At 41.7% G+C, this 15,942-nt stretch overlaps 1 protein-coding gene across 7 annotated transcripts in view; it reads left to right on the forward strand.

Moving 5' to 3' along the window:
- MACF1 (microtubule actin crosslinking factor 1) overlaps positions 1 to 15,942 on the forward strand; it is a 319,804-nt gene that overhangs the window by 34,541 nt on the left and 269,321 nt on the right. For 4 of the 7 annotated variants that reach the window (XM_078331308.1, XM_054259175.2, XM_078331311.1 and 1 more), the window contains exon 1: positions 7,249 to 7,690. The exons of 2 other annotated variants lie outside the window; for them this stretch is intronic. In XM_078331308.1, the coding sequence (XP_078187434.1) occupies positions 7,582 to 7,690 (109 nt within the window). In that variant the 5' untranslated portion in view covers positions 7,249 to 7,581. Of the gene's footprint in view, positions 1 to 7,248; positions 7,691 to 15,942 lie in introns of those variants that run through there. One more of the 7 variants, XM_054259176.2, reaches the window with a different exon arrangement.

The raw sequence follows: 15,942 nt of genomic DNA on the forward strand, positions 1-15,942 counted from the left end.
GTTGCAGTTAGGGGAGACCATCAAAAATTCCTGTGGGTAATCCCAAAGAGAGGCAGATCTAAAATCTTAATGAAGTTCTTAGTCTGTCTTCTACAAGGCTTCTTTCATGGTTTGGGGCCCTGCCTGTTGGCTGTTAGCAAAGGATATCCTGGGGGGTGTTAAATGTGACTTTAAAAGGCCTGTTCTTTGTATTATAAATGATCTCTTAAAAGAAAACTAGTCACTCCCTCCTGCCAGCCTCTAACCACTTCCTGTAAATGACAGCACACAGATCTATCTTAGTTTCACTAAGTGAAAAAATTGTTTTATTTTCATAAAAACCATTCCCCTCTACTTCTGTATTTCTTCCTTCCTACACACACACACGCACACGCTTACACACGCTGCAAATATGCAAACTTTTTACCTGTCATATCAAGGTATAACATGCCATGTTTTGATGATCTTATGAGAATAAATTACTTTGGTTATCTTTCATTGTCTTCTCTAATAATAAAGGTAGATTCAGCGGATATCTTGGTATTTGAGTACTTTGCATTTCCCCCCTCAAATTTGTTAGGTGTTTTTGAATGGCGCAAACATGGTATATGATTTTCTAATTAATGATGCCAGAAGTTCTTATAACAGTTTCTAATGACTTCAGGTAGCAAATAGGGCAGAGAAATGGTTTTGACTTTGGGAAATGAAAATATAGTGAAGGTATTTGTAAGATTGTGAAAAGATGGTTGTGCCCCCATGCCTATAATCCCAGCACTTTGGGAGGCAGAGGCAGGAGGATCGCTCTTAGAGCCAGGAGTTTGAGACCAGCCTGGGCTACATAGTAAGACCCCATTAAAAAAAAAATTAAAAATTGTAGCTAGCATGGTGGTGCATGTTTATGGTCCCAGCTCCTCAGGAGGCTGAAGTGGTAGGATTGCTTGAGCCTAGGAGCTCAAGGCTGTAGTGAGCTATGATCACACCATTGCATTCTGGCCTGGGTGACAGAGGGAGAACCTGTTTTGAAAAAGATAGTTGAGAAATGGTGACAGAGACCAAGTGCAGTGGCTAGCATCTATAAACCCTGAACTTTGGTAGGCTGAGGCAGGTAGATCACTTGAGCCCAGGAGTTTGAGACCAGCCTGGGAAACGTGGCAAAACCCCTTCTCTGCGAAAAAACACAAAAATTAGCCAGGCGTGGTGGCACGTGTCTGTAGTCCCAGCTACTCAGGAGGCTGAGGTGAGAAGATCACTTGAGCCCGGTAGTTCAAGGCTACAGCAAGCTATGATTGTGCCACCGCATTCCAACTTGGACTACAGAGTAAGACCCTGTCTCAAGAAATGGTGATAGAAACAGCACTAGCAGGCTGGGCATGGTGGCTCACACCTGTAATCCCAATATTTTGGGAGGCCGAGGTAGGTGGATCACCTGAGGTCAGGAGTTTGAGATCAGCCTGGCCAACATTGTGAAACTCCAACTCTACTAAAAATACAAAAATTAGCTGGGCGTAGTGGCACATGCTTGTAGTCACAGCTACTGGGGAGGCTGAGGCAGGAGAATTGCGTGAATCTGGGAGATGGAGGTTGCAGTGAGATGAGATCACACCACTATACTCTCCAGCCTAGGCAACAGAGTGGGACTCTGTCTCAAAAAAACAAACAAAAAAACCCCAGCATTAATGGTTAATATATTCTGTTGTTGAGATTCTTTTCTTTTTCTTTATTTCCTTTTTCTTTTTTGAGATGAAGTATCACTCTTGCTTGGGCTGGAGTGGTGCAATGGTGCGATCTCCCCTTATTGCAACTTCTGCCTCTTAGGTTCAGGTGATTCTCCCGCCTCAGCCTCTCGAGTAGCTGGGATCACAGGTGCCCACCACTACACCCAGCAAATTTTTTGTGTGTTTAGTAGAGACGGGGTTTTCACCATGTTGGCCAGTCTGGTCTCAAACTCCTGACCTTGTGATTCACCTGTCTTGGCCTCCCAAAATGGTGGGGTTACAGACGTGAGACACCCCGCCCTACTGAGATTCTTTTCTTAAAGCCAGGTGGAACTATTATATAAGTAAGTCTTGTAAAGAGGAAGTATAAACATCTCGAGTTACTTAACCTGAAGTTAGTGTACTTATTTTGACAGAATTTTTTAGCAAAGGGATAAAATATTGATTTGAAATCAGGCATATAAAAGTTCAGATATGACCCAGTACAGTGGTTCACGCCTGTAATCCCAACACTTTGGAAGGCCAAGGCAGGAGAATCATTTGATTCCATGAGTTTGAGACCAACCTGGGCTATAACATAGTAAGATCCTGTCTCTATGAAAAAAGAAAGAAAGAGAAAGAGAGAAGAAAAGAAAAGAAAGGAAGAGTTCAGATACCAGCTCATTCTCTTTCTTGGATGACCTTGGCAAAATAACTTGAATTTCTGGAGCCTCAAGTGCTTAATTTATAAAATGGGGCAATGGTATATACTTCCCAGGAAGTTCTAGGGATCAAATTAAATAACAGATGCGAAGATGCTTTATAGTAGCTGCTTAATAAATTTTAGTTTCCCTTCCAAGCAAGTCCACCCTCTTTGGCTATCACAGCCGAGGAGCACCTTCACTTCTCCACAGCAAGCGGTGTGTCATAGTCATCTTGGTGTCCATGGTATCTGGCACGATACTCTGCATTTTTTAATGGAATGAATGAACTGCTGTGTTTTAGAAGAGAGGGAGCTCCACTGGACTATGTCATCAGTTTTTCTTTTTTAGTGCTTATTCACTTCAGCAAACACTAGTACATTTCACATGTCAAGAAGAATTCTCTATTGACCCTATATCTCTTTCCCTGCTCCCGTTTACAGCAAAGTTCCTTGAGTTATTTTTTTCCCGTCCCTGATTCTTCTCTTCCCATTCATTAGTTCTTGAATCACTCCAGTCAGGCCTTTTCTCTACCATGCCATCAAAACTGCCCTTGTTAGAGTCACCAGTAACCTCCACATTGCTAAATTCAGTGATCAGTTCTCAATCCTCAACTTGACATATTAATAGCTCTTGCATGGTTAGTTACTACTCCTTAGAACACTTTCACCTGGCTTCTGGAACAGTTTACTCTTTTGGTTCTCCTTCGAATCCACTGAATCCTCTTTTTTTAGTTCCTTTGGTTATTGCTCTTCCCTAGCTAATGTTGAAAGGTTTCCAGGACTTAGTCCTTGAACTTGATCTCTTCTCTATGTTTAGTCCCTAAATGATACCATCTAGTCTCCTGGCCTTTAAAATTCCAGCTTGGGCCAGGCGCAGTGGCTCACGCCTGTAATCTCAGCACTTTAGGAGGCCAAGGCGAGTGGATCACCTGAGATCAGGAGTTTGAGACCTGCCTGCCTAACATGGCAAAACTGCGTCTTTACTAAAAATACAAAATTAGCCAGGTGTGGTGGCGCACGCCTGTAGTCCCAGCTACTAGACAGGCTGACGCAGGAGAATCACTTGAACCCAGTAGTCAGAGGTTGCAGTGAGCCAAGATAGCACCACTGCACTCTAGCCTGGGCAATAGAGCTTGATTCCATCTCCGGGGGAAAAAAAAAATTCCAGCCTAGGTCTCTCCCTGAACTCTAGATTCAGATATTCAATTGTCTATTTAAAGTTCCACTTGAGGGCTAGGCATGGTAGCTCAAGCCTGTAATCCCAGCACTTTAGGAGGCCAAGGAAGGAGGATCGCATGAGGCCAGGAGTTTGAGACCAGCCTGGGCAACATGGTGAAACCCTGTTTCTACCAAAAGAAAACAATAAAGTTTCACTTGAATGTCTTTAGGCATTTCAAACCTAATATATTTGAAAGGACATTTCTACCCTGCCCCCGAAAAATCAAACAGCCAGAACCACCCTCTGCTTCTCATACCAATCTTTCCCATCTCAGGAAATGGCAGTTCTGTTCTTTCAATTTCTCAGGTCAACACTTTGGAGTTATTTTTTATTCTTTCCCTGCTCAGTCCACAACCAGTCTATCAGCGAATCCAGATTATTCCTTCTTCATAATTATTACAGAATTTGAACACATCTTACCACCTGTATTGCCACACTCTGGCTCCACCCATCATCATTTCATAGCCACCAGTTTTTATTTGAATTATTATACTGGCATTATGCCTGGTTTCCCTGCACCTACTCTTCTCTCTCAGTAGTCTGATGTCAACATAGTAACAAGAGCAATCCTTTTAAAACCTAAGTTAAATCATGTAACTCTCTCACACAAAGCCCTCCAAAGGCTTCCCATTCCCCCTAGAATAAAAGCCAAAGGCTTTACAATGGCCTGTATAGCCATAGGTGATCTGACCTTGTCACTGGCCTCATCTCCTGTTACTTTTCCATTTCCTCTTTCAGGTCCAGCCATTTGTACTTGTTCTTCTTTGACTTATCCATTCTCCAGATAGCCACGTGACTTGTTTGCTCATATTCTTTATCTGCTCAGATGTCACCTTATTAGAGCCTTCTCTGACCATCCTGTATATAAAACCGTAAACTTGGCTGGATGCGGTGGCTCATGCCTGTAATCTCCACACTTTGGGAGGCCGAGGCAGGTGGATCACGAAGTCAGGAGTTTGAGACCAGCCTGGCCAACATGTTGAAACCCTGTGTCTATAAAAATAGAAAAATTAGCCGGGCATGGTGGCGTGCACCTGTAGTCCCAGCTACTCAGGAAGCTGAGGCAGGAGAATCACTTGAACCCAGGAGGCAGAGGTTGCAATAAGCCAAGATGGTGCCACTGCACTCCAGCCTGGGTGGCAAAGTAAGACTCCATCTCAGAAAACCATAAACTTTCCCCCATTGACACTTCTCCTCTTCATCTCCTTTGTTATTCTCCATTGTATTTATGTGACAAGCTATGTAATTACCTGTTTATGTTTTTTTTCTATCTTATCCTGCTAGTATGTAAGTTCTATGAGAGCAAGGTCTTTGTTTTGTTTACTGCTATGTTTCTGGTACCTGGAACATGACCTGGCATATAGTATGACCTAAATATTTGATGAGTGAAATGTAGGTTAGCTCAAAATTGTAGATTATCTTAATGTCAGATTTAAAAGTTCCTATTGTATTAATGCTCCCATGAAGGGCCCTTTATTATTTTCCTGGGTAGTAGGTTATTCATATCTAAAACTCTTTCCTTGTGCTTTAACAAGCTCTAGAAAAGAGCAAAAGGAGAAAAAAAAAGATTTCATATAGAAAAAAGTAAAACCCTTCCCTATTGTTAGAAAAAATAAACTTGGCTGGATGCAGTGGCTCACACCTGTAATCCCAGCAGTTTGGGAGGCGGAGTCGGGCAGATCACCTGAGGTCGGGAGTTTGAGACCAGCTTGGTCAATATGGTGAAACCCCGTCTCTACTAAAAATATAAAAATTAGCCAGGCGTGGTGGTGCTTGCCTGTAGTCCCAGCTACTTGGGAGGCTGAGACAAGAGAATAACTTGAACCTGGGAGATGGAGGTTGCAGTCAGCCAGGATCTTGCCACTGCACTCCCTCCTAGTAACAGAGCGAGACTCCATCTCAAAAAGAAAAAATAAACTTGACAGATATCTAAAGCAATTTTAATTTTTAAAAGCTTGTGAGAATATAGCGTCTTTATGTCATAGTGTAATAGGTACCCTAGAAATAAATAAACAGGTTCTCACTTTGTCTCAAATAAAAAGGCTGGAGTGCAGTAGCGTGATCATGGCTTATGCAGCCTTGACCTCCTGGGCGCAAGTCATCTTCTCACCTCAGCCTCCCCAGTAGCTGGGACTATATACATTTACCATCACATATGGCTAAATTAAAAATTTTTTTTTCTGTAGAAGTGGGGTCCCACTGTGTTATCCAGTCTGGTCCTGAATGCCTAGGCTCAAGTGATCCTTCTGCCTCATCCTCCTCAAGTGCAAGGATTAGAAGCATGAGCCACTGCATCTAGCCTGATTCAGTGTGTTTGGACAAATGTATACAGTCATGAAATCACCACCACAATCAACATAAAGAACATTTCCATCATCCCCTACAGTTCTTTTGTGATCCTTTGTAGTCAGTTCCCTTCCCTCACTCTCAGCCTCCTCAATTTCTTGTTCTATAGTTTTGCTTTTCTAGAAAGTTATATAAATGGAATCATAGGGTAGGTAGCCTTTTGTGTTTGGCTTTTTAAATGTAGCATAATGCTTTTGAGAATAATCTGTGCTGTTGTATGTATCAATAGTTTTATTCTAGTTTATTGCAGAGTATATAGTCCATTATATGGACGCACAATTTGTTTATATGTTTACCAGTTGATGGACATTTGGGTCGTTACCAGTTTTTGTATATTATGAATGACGCTGCTTTTAACATTCATATACGGGTCTTGATGTGGACATATTTTCTCTTTTTCTTGGACAGATACCTTGGACAGATTGCTGGGTCCTCTGGTCTATGTATGCTTAACTTTATAAGAATTTGCCGAACTGAGTGGCCCATGCCTGTAATCCCATCATCTTGGGAGACCAAGGCAGGTGGATCACTTGAGGTCAGGAGTTCAAGACCAGCCTGGCCAACATGGTGAAACCTCATCTCTACTAAAAATACAAAAATTAGCTGGATGTGGTGGCATGCGCCTGTAATCCCAGAACTTTGGGAGGCTGAGGCAGGCAGAACACCTGAGGTCGGGAGTTTGAGACCAGCCTGGTCAATATGGTGAAACCCTGTCTCTACTAAAAATACAAAAATTAGCCAGGCGTGGTGGTGCGCACCTGTAGTCCCAGCTCCTCAGGAGGCTGAGGCAGGATAATTGCTTGAACCCGAGAAGCAAGAGATTGCAGTGAGAGGAGATTGTGCCTCTCAAAATGCTGGGATTACAGGCTTTAGCCACCACGCCCAGCCAGATGGATTTTTTAACCCTTGAAAATTACCCCCTAAATGAGCAGTTTTGCTCTCTTTGCTGATCTTCATCACACCTAGATGTCAAGTCTGTTTCATGGGAGCTAGCTCTGTATGTATTCTCCCTACAGTTGGTGTTCAGGCCCCTTGCTTCTCCTCCCAGGTTATGGGTATGGAGGGGTTGCCCTCTGACAACTTCAGGGTACTTGTGGTACTCATACATCCTCATGTACTTTGCTTCCTCCCCGCAAGAGGTTCCCTAGTGCTTCTGTGACTTTTTTCTTCTGGCTACATCCTGAAGTCTGGCCTTCCAAGTAGGCTGGGAATGGAAAGTTAAGAGTGTGACGTCCTCTGACAACCCTCCCTTCTTGTAAAAGGGTCTGAGGTTTGTTTATTTAAGTTGAGCACAGGATGCCAAAGATAGAGGTTTGAGTCAGCTTGACACTGGCTTAGGCGCTCCTTTTCACTCTCCTTGTTCCTCCTTCCCTTTCCCCTCCCCCGCTGGCCAGTTGTTTCCTGGGCTTTGTCTGAGATACACTGTACAGTTTTAGTCCCAGTCTACTACTGCCTGCTGAAAAACAGTCAGAGGCGAGATGGAGGAGAAGCTGCCAGGAAGTTTTTGACAACACTAAGCTCTGGCCTCTGCCTCTGTGCTGATAGTACAGGGCAGCAGTAACCTCAGGAGAAAGGCATCCAGAGGCCTACGCTGAGCTTATTGTGGCTAACTCAAAGGAGGAGAAAGGACGGGCCTGGAAATGCCCCTCTTAGATTCATCTTATTTACCATCAACCATCTTTATTTTGACTCACATTCTTGGAGTTGCTGGTGTTCTATACTGGAAGAGGCACGCCAGAGGTAGAGCAGGTAACTAACTGGTGCCCAGTTATTCTTTAAATCTACTGTGGAGCTTTTGAGGTAGGGGTGAATGAGGGAGGTCTTCCCAGTTGCTTTCCTTAAAGAGCCAGTACATCCTTCAGCTGGAGTGCTGTGTGTGTGTGTGTGTGTGTGTGTGTGTGTGTGTGTGTGTAATGAGGAAGCTGGTCTGCCCTGGGGCCACTTTGGGATTGGGGGCTCTTTTCTGTTATGTGAGTCTGTCTGTCTGGAGGGTGCTGGTTAGATGAGGTGATGTCTGGGCTCAAAACTGGAGGGAAGTGGCCACTATGCTGACTTAGTCTTTCCTCAGAGAATTGGGCTCTTTCTTTACTTTCTCAATCTCACAGTGGTTTCTTGTACCCTTGTTTTTAACTGAAAACATACAGTAACTCTGTTACCCTCCTCCAGGTATGGATTTATGTTGGAGAAGTTTATGTTAACTTGGTGTGTTTTGGGGTGAGAACAGGCAGAGGAGGAAGGGTCAGTCAATGGAAAGGGTCATGTGCTGTCCTTGCTGAGGGGCATCCTGGAACACTCGGTGTCTTTGTTTTCTTTGATATGATTGATACTGTTCTTGCACAGTTCGGCTGTGTGTATCGGAGTCATCTTGTTCAATGCACGGAAGTTAATCCCTCTCTTCCTTGGGGAATCAGGCTTTGTTAATTAAAAAAAAATTTTTTTTATAGTGATACCAGAAACCTCATTCTTCCCATATTGCTATTAGTTATATTATATTCTGTTGATTTCTAAACACTCAGAGCAGGGATCAGCCCTGAGTTTGGCTGATTCTGAGTCTCCATAGTTAAGGATTAATGTGGTCTAACTTTTCCTGGAGTATACCCTTGGGTCTCATTGCCTTCAGTACTCACATTGTAATGGGCTCTCTACCTTCACACTGATGTATGTAGACACTTTTTATAATGTATGTTACAAGTTAAGATGGAGATTTGATGGCTTATTACTTAGTTTTCTATTAAAAGTTCACAAATGCCTGACAGAATTAGAATTAGATTCAATCATTCCCCAGTGTCCTTTCCAGTAAGTCCCAGAAAACTTTTGACTAAATATTCAGATTCTAGTATGCATCTATATCAGCAAAAACACAGACAGATGTTTTAGAAGTATGATGGTGTGGTGGTGTGTTTTTAAAAAAGCCACCTCAAAGTGGCTTTCCTGTATCTGAACTTAGAAAGAAAGAGATTGGCAGGCTTCAGTTGTTTGGTCCTATTTACTATTTCACACGTAATTAGGAAATAAATATAATATCATTTAGGTGGATGCTGATGCTTTTCTTTCCTTGCGCATTGTGGTAATGTCATTTCTAAATATTAAATAACTAATAATCAGTTAATATTTTTAAAGTTTATCTTTAGTATGGAACTTTTATGGAACTTAAGAGCTATCACTCTATTTTTTAAGTGCTTTCTTTTTTATGTTTAGAAATACTAATTTCATAAACAGCCATAAAGTAATTGAAATAAAAAGAAAGATACATTGTAAAAGCTTTTTATTTCTTCTTCTTCTTTTTTTTTTTTTTTTTTTTTGAGATGGAGTCTTGCTCTGTTGCCAGGCTGGAGTTCAGTGGTGCAATCATGGCTCACTGCAATCTCTGCCTCCTGGGTTCAAGCGATTCTTCCGCCTCAGCCTCCCAAGTAGCTGGGACCACAGGCACGTGCCACCATGCCCGTCTTTTTTTTATATTTTTAGTAGAGATGGGGTTTCACCATGTTGGCCAAGGATGGTCTCAATCTCTTGACCTCATGGTCTGCCCACCTTGGCCTCCCAAAGTGCTGGGATTACAGGCGTGAGCCACTGCGCCTGGCCTAAAAACTTTTTATTTCTATAAAACAACCTTGATTCTAATACCAAATAGTTACATCGTGAATGTGCTGTGTTAGCTTTATTTGTAAAATGACAGATGTCATTCTTCTTTTTCTTTTCTTTTTTTTGAGACGGAGTTTTGCTCTTGTTACCCAGGCTGGAGTGCAATGGTGCGATCTCGGCTCACCACAACCTCCGCCTCCTGGGTTCAGGCAATTCTCCTACCTCAGCCTCCTGAGTAGCTGGGATTACAGGCACGCACCACCATGCTCAGCTCATTTTTTGTATTTTTAGTAGAGACGGGGTTTCACCATGTTGACCAGGATGGTCACGATCTCTTGACCTCGTGATCCACCCGCCTCGGCCTCCCAACGGGCTGGGATTACAGGCTTGAGCCACCGCGCCCGGCCCCAGATGTCATTTTTCAATTGGAAACTATGGATTCCAAATCTTCTATGGGGTTACTTAAGAGATTCTGTACCCATTTTATTATAATTGTGATTTTAAGATGCATTTCATTTATTTAAAAAAAATTTTTTTTTCTATTTTTCTTTATTAAATTTTTTTTCTGGGAAGTTCACACTGAAAAAAATACATTTTTAAAATAACTTGTACACTCTAATTACCTGGCATTGGGACATCACAGAATAAAGTTTCTCCACCATCTCTATGTATACATTTGTACTATTTATAAATGTACACTTGATTAAAAACATGAAGATCGTTTCTTCTGATCTAGTCTTTTTTTTTTAATTGGAAGTACATACTCTATGGAGAACAAACTATAGAACACAGCTTCTGTGCCTAATAATAATAGTAATGATTCAGGTAAAGCTCAGTTGTATGAGCTCAGGTGTTAACTGAACATAATAGTTAAGTGGGTAACTCATCTCTATGTAGTAATACTATAATACTGGTTTAGTGTGTAGCAGAAGTTTTTATTCTTTTATCTCACTTTTCTATTTGTGTTTACATATTACGAAGAATGTACATAGTTTTAAATAATGAAGGCATTCGGCTTTGAAACAAATATTTCTGCTATTCTTTCAGGCTTTTGTCTCGGTTTATATGAATAATCTCCTGAGATTATTAGGCTAACAGTGAAGCTGTTATTATTTGTTTCTATTTATTTGTATGAATTGTTTTTTAAAGATTGATTCTCTGCAATAAAGCACAGCATAGAAATAAACCAGATGCTGGTTGGGCACAATAGCTCACACCTGTAATTTCAGTACTCCGGGAGGCTGAGGCTGGTGGATCCTCTGAGATCAGGAGTTCGAGACTAGCCTGGCCAACGTGGTGGAACCTCCTCTCTACTAAGAATATAAAATTAGCCAGGCCTGGTGGCGAGCACATGTAGTCCCAGCTAATCAGGAGGCTGATGCACAAGAATCTCTTGAACCCAGAAGGCAGAGGTTGCAGTGAGCTGAGATCACACCACTGCATTCCAGCCTGGGCAACAAGAGCGAGACTCTGTCTCAAAAAGTAAAAGAAATAAACCAGATGCTGAGGTTGATATAACTATAATTAATCTCCTAATTTTTATACAAATTACCTGGTTATGCATTTGGCTTTAAAATAAGTAACATAAATTTGAACATAGAAAATTGGCTTATTCTAGACACTGCTTTTATATATTGCATATAGTCTCTGAGCTTCCTTTCAGCACTGCAGCTCTAAGACACTGTGTTCTAGTACATCCTTACTATGCTTGTATAGAGTATTTATTTATCCCACCGTTAAAGTTGATAACATGTTCTGTTTTGCTCTTAGAGTTGGAAGGAACTTTAAGCATTACAGTGCAACCTCCTACTTAGTCCTATTCTCATCAGAGGCCCTTCTTTTGCTTGAAGATCTCTGATTGTAGAACATACAACCTATGGACTGTTCATTATCTTGGGAACTGAGGAATTCTTTTTTAAGCTGATAATTGCCTATTGTAATTTATAACCCTTAGTCCAAATTCTGCTTAGCAAAGACCAACTATACTTACACTTCTAGATATTAGAATACCTTATATTTGAAAGTTATTTTCTCTAGGCTAAACATCTCTCTTTCCATTACCATATCTGATTTCTCAACTTCTATTATAATATTTCCTTCAGCAGTTAAATTTATTGTTTGTGCTTTGAAAATGTGGTGGCCACATGTGTGCATAGGGAGGTGAAGGGAATGCAGCAGAAACATGGCTAATAAATCACTTATAGTGATTGATGAGATATGATTATGTAAGCTACGCCTATATCAATCAATCACTGTAAGTGTGGATGTAGCTTTTTCAACCACATCATTATCTCTTCAACAGATACAGGAAGACACAGACAGACAGTTTGTATTAAAGCCATGTAACACCTACAAAACAGGGCTTAAAAGTCAGTATTTAGAATTTAAATAGTTTTCAATATCCCCCACCCACACTTCTCATCATTATCAAAACTTCCTATTGACTTAGTTTGAATCTGTATTTTTTTCTCTCTGAGACTGATGTTTCCCCCATCTTCTTCCCTTCCTCCCCAGTCTACCTTCCAACTGTAACCAGAGTAATCTTTCAAAAAAACAGAGCTGTATGTGTTACTCTCCTGCTTAAAATCCATCTATACTTCCTTTATGCTTTTAGAAGAAAGTCTAAACTCTTCAGGATGACATAAAAAGAGTTTTCATTTCCGTCCGTCCGTCCATCCATCCATCCATCCATCCATCCATCCATCCATCCAGCCATCTATTCATCCAATTAGAAATTACTCCTTTTGAAATATAAAAGGGGCTGGATATGGTGGGTTACACCTGAAATCCCAGCACTTCGGGAAGCCAAGACAGGTGGATCACCTGAGGTCAAGAGTTTGAGACCAGCCTGGCCAACATGGTGAAATCCCATCTCTACTAAAAATACAAAAATTAGCCAAGTGTGGTGGCAGGCACCTGTAATTCCAGCTACTCAGAAGGCTGAGGCAGGAGAATTGCTTGAACCCGGAAGGTGGAGGTTGCAGTGAGCTGAGATTATGCTACTGCACTCTATTCTGGGCAACAGAGTGAGACAGAGTTTCACTCTTGTTACCCAGGCTGGAGTGCGATGGCGCGATCTCAGCTCACCGCAACCTCCACCTCCTGGGTTCAGGCAATTCTCCTGCCTCAGCCTCCTGAGTAGCTGGGATTACAGGCACGCGCCACCATGCCCAGCTAATTTTTTGTGTTTTTAGTAGAGACGGGGTTTCACCATGTTGGCCAGGATGGTCTCGATCTGTTGACCTCGTGATCCACCCGCCTCAGCCTCCCAAAGTGCTGGGATTACAGGCTTGAGCCACCATGCCCGGCCAAAAAAAGATGTTTTAAAAAAATAAATTAAACCTACTCCCTTCCTGTTTCACTAGTTTCATTTTCCTTCTTGGCCTTATAAGCATCCAGGACTCTAGAATAATTTAAAAACTCACAGACCTAGCCCAGGCACAGTGGCTCATGCCTATAATTCCAGTACTTTGGGAGGCCAAGGTGGGTGGATCACGAGGTCAGGAGTTCAAGATCAGCCTGGCCAATATGGTGAAACCTTATCTCTACTAAGAATACAAAAATTAGCCAAGTGTGGTGACACGTTCCTGTAGTCCCAGCTACTCAGGAGGCTGAGGCAGGAGAATTGCTTGAACCCAGGTGGCAGAGGTTACAGTGAGCTGAGATCATGCCACTGTATTCCAGCCTGGGTGACAGAGTGAGACTCTCACCAAAAACAAAACAAAACAAAAAACAACAACAAAACAAAACCTTCACATCTACTAATGGATGCTTGTCCTTTAGGGTAAGTAGTTGCTGCCTCTGCAAAGTCTTTTTTGACTGAATACAAGTTGCTATTCTGTGCTGCAGTAGCACTTTGTTAATACTACTTATTCAAACCCGTATTGTCATCTTGCTTAGCTTGCCCTCTCTTCGTACTAGTTAAAACAAGGACTCTTACTCATCTCAGTATCTCCAGTGTCTGAGGCAAAATAGATGTCAGTAAATATTACTTGAATAAATAAAAACTTGAAGATGACATTAGCTGTAAACTGTAGCAGGAACCATGTGTTGTTCATTTGTTTATTAACAGGGCTTGGTTTAGTTTAATATGTGGTCTAAGGTGGATGCTTAGTATAGGTTAATAGGATGATACAGAGTTGCCCTAGATTTTAGTTTATTAAATCTCACATTGTGATAGGGTAAGCAGGAAAAGAGCTTTATGGCTACTTGAGAAAAACATTTGAATTTTTTGTGTGTTTGTGAAAGGTAGTTTTTTTCCTCTCTAGGGTTTTGTTTTCTTTACCTGTAAAATGAAGGAGTTGGATAATCTCTTAACTCTCCATTTCCAACATCCTACTAGGAGGAACAGTCATAATCCCTGGATCCAAACTATATAAAGTATAATCTAAGATTGCATCCCATCACCTCCTGTCCTGGCATTCTTATTTAAAGCAGTTCCCTTCATCATACTATTGGGTTATATTAAATCTAAGATCAATTGTAAAATGGCCAAATCTTCTACATGAATTCTTGTTGTCTCCCTTCCAGTCACTGTTATGCCTTTGGTCTTCTTGAATTTCAGCATAAGACTTATAGGTATCCTAGAGCCACGCGCGGTGGCTCACGCCTGTAATCCTAGCACTTTGGGAGGTCGAGGCATGCAGATCACTTGTGGTCAGGAATTTGAGACCAGCTTGGCCAACATGATGAAACCTCATCTCTACCAAAAAATAAAGAAATCAGCTGGGCGTGGTGATACACGCCTGTAATCACAGCTACTCGGGAGGCTGAGGTGGGAGAATCATTTGAACACAGGAGGCAGAGGTTGCAGTGAGCCAAGATCATGCCACTGCACTCCAGCCTGGGCAGCAGAACAAGACTCCATCTCAGGAGGAAAAAAAAAAAAAGAAGAAGACTTACAGGTGTCCTAGTTAAATTTTGTCCTGTGAGATTTTGTGCAGCCTTCTAACCTTTTGAGATTTCTTTTAGCTTTAATTCTTCCATATATGGCATTAATATGTGTTCTCTCTTTATGTTATCTACAAATTAGTTAAGCACATAATAGGGACTCAGATATTTGAATAAATGGTCATATATCTCACATATCTTTGCTCAAATAACTAAAGCATTAGGATATTTAATCACGGGAGAGTCTTTGTCTTTTCCATTTTTTTTTTTTTAAGAAACAAGATATTGCTATGTTGCCCAGCCTGGACTTGAATTCCTGGGCTCAAGTAGCTGGGCCCATAGGCACCCTGTACCATGCCTGGCTCTTTTTCTTTCCTTTGCTTTTATTTTTATTTTTTTAAGATTTGTACAGTGTAGTAGAAAGACCATTCAACTTGGAATCAGAAGATCTAGGCTGTAAGCCCTTGCTCTTTTGCTTACTACTATGTAATATTGGACTGGACACTTACTTCCTCTGGTCTTCAAATTTCTATGCTGTTTGAGAAGAAAAAAAAAACTAAAGGTCTCTTAAGTTTCTGTGATTCTGATTCAGTGCGATCATCTGGCCTGTTCTTGGAAGTCATATGGAATTGTGAGTGAGAGCAGGTTGAGAGCAGGTTGAGAATCTGGAGTCAGATTGCTTATGTTTTTATCCTAGTTCTGCCACTACTGGCTGTGTGACATTAGTCTCTCTGGGCCTCTGTTTTCTCATCTGCAAAATGGGTTTAATTATGCTGCTTGGTTGTTCTGATTTAATTCTTTTTGTGTGTGTGTGTGAGATGGAGTCTTGCTTTGTCTCCCAGGCTGGAGTTCGGTGGCGTGATCTTGGCTCACTGCAACCTCCACCTCCTGGGTTCCAGCGATTCTCCTGTGTCAGCTCCCCAAGTAGCTTGGATTACAAGTGTCTGCCCCCACTTCCAGTTAATTTTTGCGTTTTTGGTGGAGGTGGGGTTTTACTATGTTGGCCAGGCTGAACTTGAACTCCTGACCTCAAGTGATCCGCCCATCTCAGCCTCCCAGAGTGCTGGGATTACATGCATGAGCCACCACATCCTAGTCTTGACTTAGTTCTTAGAACACATTCTGTGGGTGGTAAGGAGTATGTGATTGTTTGCCATCATTATTAGAATTTTTTCACATATCATTGAAGACTTAGTACTTTCCTGTGAACTGTTGAGATGAAATAGTAATCGTCTTTATATTTTAATTTTTAAAATATTTTCATATATAGTTTCTCATGTTGCCCATGCTGGTCTCGAATTCCTAGACTCAAGCAATCCTCCACCTTGGCCTTCCAAAGTGCTGGCATTAGAAGTGTGGGCCACCATGCCCTGCCTAGTGATTGTCTTGAACACTTGGACTCAAGCAGTCCTCCCGGGTTGGCCTCCCAAAGTGCTGGGATTACAGCCCTGAACAAATCACACCAGGCCTGTCTTTATAATTAGTAATTAAGAAATGTGACAGGCTGGGCATGGTGCCTCATGCCTGTG

This window comes from Callithrix jacchus, chromosome 7 (assembly GCF_049354715.1).
Source record: "Callithrix jacchus isolate 240 chromosome 7, calJac240_pri, whole genome shotgun sequence".
In the NCBI taxonomy this organism is placed as follows: domain Eukaryota; kingdom Metazoa; phylum Chordata; class Mammalia; order Primates; family Cebidae; genus Callithrix; species Callithrix jacchus.